The following is an 8,947-nucleotide window of genomic DNA, read 5'->3' as shown; positions in this document are numbered from 1 at the left end:
CAACAACGTTTTTCTTCACAAACTCTGTGGACTGCAAAACACAGAAAACATGTCTCAGTATAGAAAAAAATTACAATGCTCATAGTGACATTAATTCACATTCAAATGCAATATGTACAACTCATCTATGTCATTTTAGAGACAGCCTGAGTCACACTAGCAAAACAAACATTGTTAAGATCTTATGAAGAAACTGTCTGCACAGTAACTACAGTTAGTTGTTTCTTTGTCATGTTGATAATGAGAGCTTATACATATAATCAAACAGAGAACGGCCAAAAACCCATAATCTCTCACTACCCCACTGCATTTTTTCTGTAATTGAGGATTTGTGATTAAGTTAAAAATTTGCTGTTTTAGATTAATTTTTGATATTTTGCCTTATTTAACAGTATCAATATAGATAGGAAACAACGGGGTTTGACACGCAATAATGGTCTCAAAATCAATGATAGAGTAAGTGTTTTAATGACCACCAGGTTGTCCCTTATCTTGGTGTGATGGAGGGGTGAAAAATATTCGACTGATAGCAAAGTTCTGCTTGGCCCTTGAGTGACAGCTGAACCAAAACATAACACAAACATTTTACCTTCTCAACAAATGTTTTGAGCTCTGGGCGTGCTTGATCGGTGCCCTTCTTTAACTGCTTCTTAGCTTTGTTGACATCCTTCTCTACTCTCTTCCAGTCTACTTGGATGTAGCCACTATTGTTAGCGATCTGTTGAAGGTGAAGCAGATGAAAAATAGCTGAGTGGCAGATTCACAAAAGTGTTTTTATTCTGATGAAAAGCTCAAACCTTATGTGTTTATGACAACGATGTAAGAATACCTGCAAGAGCAGAAGACCTCCCCCTACAGACATAGCAGCGACTTTTCCAACCTTCTGGAAGAGATATCCTGCACACCTAAAATGAAGAGGAGACAGGGGAAGAAGTTTATCTAATATAAATAATGACCTCAACTTCATTTAAATTACTGCTATACGGTTTGCTTGACAGTGCCCAACACTTAAAGCATAACTGAAGCATCATTAAAGCATCACTAATAGATAAAAACTATTCCAGAATGTAGCGTTCCTTGATTTGATTGCTCTGAACCGTCTACCTGACGGCAGCAGTTCAAAGAGTGAATGTCCAGGGTGTGAAGTGTCCTTAATGATGTTCTGGGCTTTTTTGAGGCAGCGGGAACTGTGTAGTTCTTCCAGAGTGAGGAGAGGGCAGTCGATGATCTCCTGGGCCGTATTAATGACCCCCCTGGACCATTTTCCTCTGACCCACTGTGCTGCTGCTGTACTATACACATACACAGTATGTAAGGATGCTCTCAATGGAGCACTGATAGAAGGACACCAGCAGTCTCTGCGAGATGTTGTTCTTCCTGAGCACCTGTAGGAAGTACAGTCTCTGCCGGGCCTTTTTAAGCAGTCCAGGTATTCACGCCCCAGGTCAGATCCTCCTCAATATGGACTCCCAGAAAGCGGAAGGCTGGCACCCTCTCCACACGGTCCCCGCTGATATACAGTGGCCAGATGTCGGTTTTCTTCCTCCTGAAGTCGACACTGACCTCCTTAGTCTTTTGAGGCATTAAGGAGCAGATTGTTCTCTCTGCACCACACTATCAGCCTCTCCACCTCATCCCTGTAGTTAGTCTCACCCCCCCAGAGATAAGCCTCACCACCGTGGTGTCATCAGAAAATTTTACAATGGTGTTGCTGTGGTGGGCGGGGGTGCAGTGGTGGGTGTACAGGAGAGGGCTCAGCACACAGCCTTGTGGGGAACCAGTGCTGAGGCTAAGAGCTGTGGATGTGTGTGGGCCCACTCTCACCCTCTGGCTGCGTCCAGACAGGAAGCTCTTAATCCATATGCAGGTGAAATATGGAATTCCCAGGTCCACAAGATTGTCCACCAGTTTGTGGGGGAGGATGGTGTTGAATGTGGAGCTATAATCCACAAAGACCAGCCATGCATAGCTCTCCTGATGCTCCAAGTGGGGCAGCACTGGATGGCTGTGGCTATGGCGTCCTCTATTTGCCCTGTATGCAAACTGGTGTGGGTCAGATGGTGGTGGGAGGAATGACATAATGTGTCTCTGTACCAGTTTCTCAAAACACTTCATCACCACTGGAGTGAGTGCAATTGGCCGGCAGTTATTGAGGCTGGTTATGTTGGGTTTCTTAGGCAGGGGAACTAGGACGGAGGACTTCAGGCAGGGTGGGACAGTGGACTGGGCCAGAGACTGGTTGAAGATACTGGTGAAGACTCCAGCCAGCTGGTCCGTGCAGTCCTTCAGCACACGTCCTTGGACACCATCCAGTCCAGCAGCCTTCCTCTGGTTTATAGTCCGCAGCTGTAATACTGCATATTATCCCAGACGGCCCTCTCCATTCAGACAGAAGGAAGTACAGGGTGGTGGAGGAGACATGAGACAAGACGAGTATTTTAAGGTAAATCAGAATGTAGTACAGAACCCATATGAGATGAAGCACTGGACTATTTCTGAACCACTCAAAATATTTTTTTTTTATGTATACTACTGGTCAAAAGTGTGTGGTCACCTCCATTTTTGCACTTCTTATGCTGATGTTTAAGCAGTTCAAGTCCAGTTAATAACCTTAAATGATACAAAGCTATGATGTAAACTGGCAGTTATTTAGTAAGTAAGTAAGCCACTAAAAACCAAAATTCTACGTGAATTTTATGTAAACCAGGCATGTTCAGGACTTCAGTAACAGGTGAACTTCCATCTTTTCTGCAGCAATGAAAGTAAATGAAGCCTTGAAAACTGACGTAAACAGTTCCTACAGGTGTCCCAGCTTTTGTTGATGACTTGCAGCAACATTCTCTCTGTACAAAGGCAGTGTTGGAAAAGACTGTGTTATTACACCCTCTGAAGTATTATTTAGAAAAAGGCCATTAATAAAGGAGGTCAGCGCTCCTCTGGGTTTCAACCTGCAGTATAGCAGGAGAATGAGCCAAAACACCTCCGGACTGTGGAGAAAAGAACAAGACTGTGGGCAGAAAACGAAGTGGGAGAGTTAAAGAAGGGCGTCTGGAAGAAGCATAATGAATTTCAAATGAAGATATTTACCATCCACTTACTCCCCCTATGGCTAGCTGAGTGGCCACGGAGTATTTCTCTGCTAGAGGGCCGGAGTTTTGTCCGAAGAGCCGGTTCCACCATCGCTGACGTTTGGCATATTCCGTGATGTCTACGACTTTGTCGTAAATCTCATCTTCCAACTCTTTACATTCATGCAAAACATAAAAACATGCAACATAATGTTAACAGATAATAGCAACGAACGAACCGATGTCCTGCAGTGGTGACTGTGTACAAAAGGTAAGGCTGCTATAGCCTATAAGGCTAATCTGATAAAATATTGCAACTGTTCCAAACTTGACGCAACACTTTAAACGCACTGGTATAACTTGGTAATAAACAGTCCGTCCAGAAGTTTAGGTTACAGGGGTTTAAACAGCTAGCTAACGTAACCGGTGGCTACATTTTCAATTTGGAAAGTTCTGTTGTAAAGTTAGCACCATCACCCAAGTAATGCTAAGCGACATCTAAAAAGTTAGCTACGCTGCTGTACGTCTGAAGAGGGAGGCCGAGTTTTAGGGACAACCAAAATAAAAGGTAACCAACACTTTTTATGGATAAACCATGATTAGATCATTCTAATTGTGCTGCTGTCCAGTTCAGGCAGTGATGTAGTTGGGTTATGGGCCTGCTTACCCTTATTGCGGTCCGCCATTTTGGAAAACGCTGTTCGTGTCCTCAGCTGCGTGCACGTCTACACAGGTGTTATGTGGAGATGTGTTTCCTGTAGCCTGAATCTCTACCTTATCCTAACCCTAACCACCGAGGAGTTTTAGCAGGGGGAGACACATCTCAATGGGGGAACAGATTTTGACACAAGACCAGCGTCATCTGCATCATTTGACGGTCAAATTAAAAAAACAGGTCTGCCTGTAAAACTGTATTTACACACTGTGGTGGTGATAATAATAATAATAATAATAATAATAAGCTAATTGTGGGCTCTTTCAAAATAAACAGTTTGAACATGCTTTAATCAAACTTCATCAGACACTGAATTAGAAAGTTTACTATTTAGATTCCAGTGTTGACAGTTCCAAGAACAATGTTCAAGAAGAGCATGCATACACATATAATGTATATACAATCAAGTAGGTGAAGAGCAAGGGTGTATAGGAATAGCTTAAGTGTTAGCTGCAGTTATTACTACTTATTTAAAAAAATAAAACCGAGCAAAGTGGTACAACACTACTACTACTACTAACAAACAAATGTAATTTAATTAAAAATCAAGCCTGTCTGTCATGTTGGGTCATCATTATCATATGCACTGAAGGTGGTTAGGACACAAGTAAGGACAAGTAGAAGTTTTGGTTTTTAACCAAAGGCTTCCTCCACATGACTGAGGCACTTCCCAAAATAACAAAATATATGGAAGAAATCCAGTCAAGAGGACAAAGGGTGACTTTGAAATAGCAGCAATATGGTAAAATCGTATAGTGTAGCTGTGATTAAGTTGTCAAAGCAGCAGATATAAAAATGCCTACCTAACATGCAGTTGGTGGGGTATGTACAGGTGTCTGGGGCAATTTTGTTGTTTGGTGGTGTATTTTTCTATGGTTTCTGACAACAGGGCCATGAACAGCAGGTATGCCATATTGAGAAACTGACTTTGTGTCCTCCCTGAAATATTTGCCATCAGTTTTTGAAAAATCATCTTTGACCAGCAGATGAAAAGTACTCTTCCATCATGCCAGGCTTCTCTTACTTTACTGAACACACAGCCAAATTAATTTAAAATTAGAGCAGCTTAAGAATTAAATCATTACACTCCCTCCAATGTGTATTACATTCTGACAGAAAGGAAGCAGCAGGTGAGGCTGGGGAAAACCACATCCAGCACCCGAACTATCAGCACAGGTGCCCCCAAGGGATGTATGCTCTCCCCGGTGCTGTTCTCCCTTTACACAAATGACTGCATCTTGGAGGACCCCTCTGTTAGACTCCTAAAGTTTGCAGACAACACAATGGTCATCGGTATCATCTGAGATGGTGACGAGTCAGCCTATAGAGGGGAGGTTGAACAACCACTGCAACAACCTGGAGCTGAACACACTCTTAACAGTCGAGATGACAGTGGACTTCAGGAGGTCATTCAAGGTCCTGGTCTCCACTGTCTCCCAGGACCTGAAGTGGATGTCCAACATCAGCACGTCATCAAAAAAGCAAAGCAAAGGATGTACTTCTGTCATCAGTGTCAGCTCAGGAAGTTCGACCTGCCCCAGGAGCTGCTGATACAGTTCTACAGAGGAATCATCGAGTCTGTTCTCTGCACCTCCATCACTGTCTGGTTTGTTCCAGGAACCAAAGAGGACAAGTACAGACTTCAGTGGACAGTCAGGACTGCAGAAAAGGTCATTGGTGCAAGCCTGCCCTCCATGGAGGACCTGTACACCTCACGGCTCACAAGGAGGGCAGAGAAGATTTCTGCAGACCCCTCACACCCTGGACACAATCTGTTTGAACTCCTCCCCTCTGGACAGCGTTGCAGGTCACTGTACGTCAAGACAACCAGGCACAGGGACAGTTTCTTCCCCTGGACCTTAATTCTAATGAGCACTTAACCCATGACTGTATAACAGGACAACCACCCTATATCTATAAATGCATCTTTGTATATATCGGTCTGGAAAATGCATCTAAAATGCGTGTATATATAGTTCTCTATTTATAAGTACTTTTAAAAAAAAATCCTAATGTACATTACTTTTTCTTGTTTGCACATTAATTTTCTTTCCTTTTTGTTTTCTCAGCTTTATACTGTTTACTTGTATATTCGCTGCTTTACAGCGGGGCCACGTACATACACTTTGAGAGCCATTATACCAGAGTCAAATTCCTGGTGTGACCAACACATCTGGCCAATAAAGCTGATTCTGAACATCTTGTAAAGCCGTCCCCCACAGACAAATTGACAGCTATTTGGGCCAATAGACTGCCTTAAATTATAGTTACGTAATCATAATAGAAGACGAAAAACCAATCAGACGATTCAAGGCGGGCCTTGGGAGTCTATTTCATGTGTGCGTGCGCGCATCCGTCCGCGTGCTAGCAACATATCAGTGGGATAAGTCACATGACAGCAGATTCCGGGCACTGATTGGTTAGGATGAGCAGAGGGCGTGTCGACGGTGGCGGCGTGCGTTTGCCTGTGTGACACAATTACAACAACTTTGATCCGATGGTTTGGGAAGTTTGCTATATCATTAAATAACACTCACTCTTTAAACCCAACATTACATCAACTTCATGCATAAACTGGCACTGGAATACATGCTGTGTTTTGATGTACAATGAGGAGTGTGAAAGGTAACTTGAAGGGATAATTTCCTTGAGGATTTGGCAAGAATCACGCTACGCCCCGTTTTAGTCCTGGATAGCTGTGCAGCACTTTCGTTGTTATTGCATTTTTCCGGAGTTGCTCGGTCCCGTCGATCTTCCCATTTCATATCTATGAAATCGTGCGGAGTGTCGCTCACCGCCGCTGCCTCAGCTGCTGCCCGGAGTCTCGGCGTTGCTGGTAATGACGAGGAGAAAATGGCGTCGGGAAAAGCGACTGAAATCGAAGAGGACTTTCCGAAGCTAACAGCGCAAGAGAAAGAAAGCTTGGTTGGAATTGACAGGTTAGACCATCTGTCGTGTGACCAGTCTCACACGTTCCTTTATTGCAATTTTTATTTTTTTCTTCGCGCAGTTTGAAACAAGAAATGTGAATGCCCCCAAGTAATACGGAACCGCCTGTGTGTTGTCTGTCCTCTACTTGCAGTTCACTGTTTGGATTTCATAGCCTTCAAGAAGATGGCGCCAGAACGAAGGCCTTGCTGTTAAAGGTATGCCACAGAATAGGATCATAGTCGCCTCTGTCCGTTATCTCCTCTGATTAGTGCATATCCCACCTGATATAAGTGGTACAGACCTCCCAACGCCTCTCTTGCTATATGGCTAGCTGCGATATACCCAAGCTCCAATTTTCTCAACTTTGCACCAGAACCAGCAACTGATTGTAAAAGCAGTTTTCACTTATGGACGTGATTATTGCAAATAACAGACATTTATGCCGCGAAGCACATAATAGCATTCTACCATGTTTACCCAAGTTGTATGAAACAGGACTAAACAATCAGACAGAACGTTGTGCCACAGTTAAGGCAGGACGGTCCGAATCTCCACCCTGCTAACATCGGTGGTGTTGTGAGAATAGGTACCGTGCTACGTGACAGCTTTGGTGTCGGCCGTTGACAAAGTGTTTGACAGAGGTATCCTTAATAACGTGTCTCAGGGACAGGCAGTCATGTGTGAGGAAACCACGTTGCTTGGTACATTTTCTGCACAGTTGTAAACTGGGACTCTAAGGTAAGGTTAACAAACCTTGCTACCTGTTAAATGTGACTTGCAAAAGTACGACATTTAAGAGGGTAAATGCACACTTCCTGAATGTTTATCGAGAGCAGAGACGTTAAGTTGACAGAGGTGTAGCTGTTGGGTGTCCCACAAAACCACCCGTCCCATCGTCGATAACAGGAGCTGGAGTTTGGGTTGTGCGTCAGATCACTCTGGTAGCATGTAGCGGCTAACTGTCCAACGGTTTTCTCCCTTCTTCGCTCACACATACCGCTTCTACAACACAACTGACATTACTGAAGGATAAGCAAACGGATAGTGGTACTTTAGTGTTGCAAAAATAATGGCTGCTTGACTTGGTTTAAGATGGCGGAGATGAGAAGAAAATCCCTAGCTAACTAGCAGCAGCGGCTAGGCTAATCACCCTTCGCAAAAATATATGACGACGAGGCGTTCAATGTTTATAGCAATGGTTAAGGCGGAAGCCCGGGCTGCCCACCTAACTAACTGCTCAATACTTGGTGCACACTACACCCTGCTCATGCAGCCCCTGTACCTACAGTCACGCAACCTGTGCTTGTTCTGTGTTCAACATGTAGCTTCATGATTTCTAGGTTTAGCTGGGAACATTGTTTTGTTAACGTCACTCAGATTAGGCCCATCCATGCTCTTAGTTATTGTCAATTTTTTGTTTTTGCTGACCTTCATACTCTGCATGATACCTGGCCATCCACGCAGGCTTGATTCACATAACATTAAACATGTATGGTCTGATTGTGAGATCTTTTCTTATATAAGACAGTGTCATTTTAAAACACTTTAGTATTTCAGTGGTGGAGTGTAGCTCAACTGATACCAAGTTCCCTTTATATCCTCTCTCTGGACTCTACCATGTTAAATGTGGGGGAAGGGAGAGCAATAGTTCAGTGTGGGGCATGGTTTAGACTGATATAGAGCCAGCAAAACTAAACAAGAAAACAACGATTAATTTTCGTACTGTGCCAGTATAGTTTTCACAGTTGGAAAATGCATGTGTAAGTGTAGTGAGTTTTTTTTTTTTTTTTTAAATGCTTAATCACTGTCTCTGCAGGGTACACGGTTTGAGAACTCTCTGGCACAAATTCATAGGTAGAAGGTGAACAGAGCATTATACCAGGACTGCTACATCACCATTAACACCATGTGTGGGAAATGATGCATTGCTCTGATATGTGAGGAAATGGCAAATTTATGGATGATTCCTTATGTGAATGTGTGCATAGGTGCTATTCCTCTTGTGTGAGATCAGGTGGTAGGGTCTGTGTACACTTCAGTTTGATTTGACTTTAATCCTCTCCAACACTTCTGTTAGCTTAATATTACACCGAGGCAAAGACCAGCATTTATTTCAGTAAAAAAACAATGGCATTATTAATTTGGGTTGGCTTTCCAGCAATGAATGATTTATGAATGCTTTATTAGGTCCATTTTGTCAATTACAAGTATGTTTTTCAGTGGTATGCTCAGT

General features: G+C 43.3%; 2 protein-coding genes across 2 annotated transcripts in view; one reads left to right on the top strand and one right to left on the bottom strand.

The window, feature by feature from the left end:
- The window catches only part of fundc1 (FUN14 domain containing 1), a 4,201-nt gene extending 247 nt beyond the window's left edge, over positions 1 to 3,954 (bottom strand). The window contains exons 1-5 of the mRNA XM_020586962.1: positions 3,736 to 3,954; positions 3,088 to 3,241; positions 830 to 905; positions 590 to 718; positions 5 to 31 (exon numbers count right to left, since the gene is read on the bottom strand). Of these exons, the coding sequence (XP_020442618.1) occupies positions 5 to 31; positions 590 to 718; positions 830 to 905; positions 3,088 to 3,241; positions 3,736 to 3,754 (405 nt within the window). The 5' untranslated portion in view covers positions 3,755 to 3,954. The remainder of the gene's footprint in view (positions 1 to 4; positions 32 to 589; positions 719 to 829; positions 906 to 3,087; positions 3,242 to 3,735) is intronic.
- A 2,179-nt stretch (positions 3,955 to 6,133) lies between these two features.
- The window catches only part of kdm6a (lysine (K)-specific demethylase 6A), a 33,705-nt gene continuing 30,891 nt past the window's right edge, over positions 6,134 to 8,947 (top strand). Inside the window, exons 1-2 of the mRNA XM_020586961.1 lie at positions 6,134 to 6,722; positions 6,866 to 6,929. Of these exons, the coding sequence (XP_020442617.1) occupies positions 6,553 to 6,722; positions 6,866 to 6,929 (234 nt within the window). The 5' untranslated portion in view covers positions 6,134 to 6,552. The remainder of the gene's footprint in view (positions 6,723 to 6,865; positions 6,930 to 8,947) is intronic.

This window comes from Monopterus albus, unplaced genomic scaffold (genome assembly GCF_001952655.1).
Source record: "Monopterus albus unplaced genomic scaffold, M_albus_1.0 scaffold432.1, whole genome shotgun sequence".
Lineage (NCBI taxonomy): Eukaryota > Metazoa > Chordata > Actinopteri > Synbranchiformes > Synbranchidae > Monopterus > Monopterus albus.
Note: the sequence above shows the minus strand (reverse complement) of the source record. Positions and strands in the feature narration are given on the sequence as shown.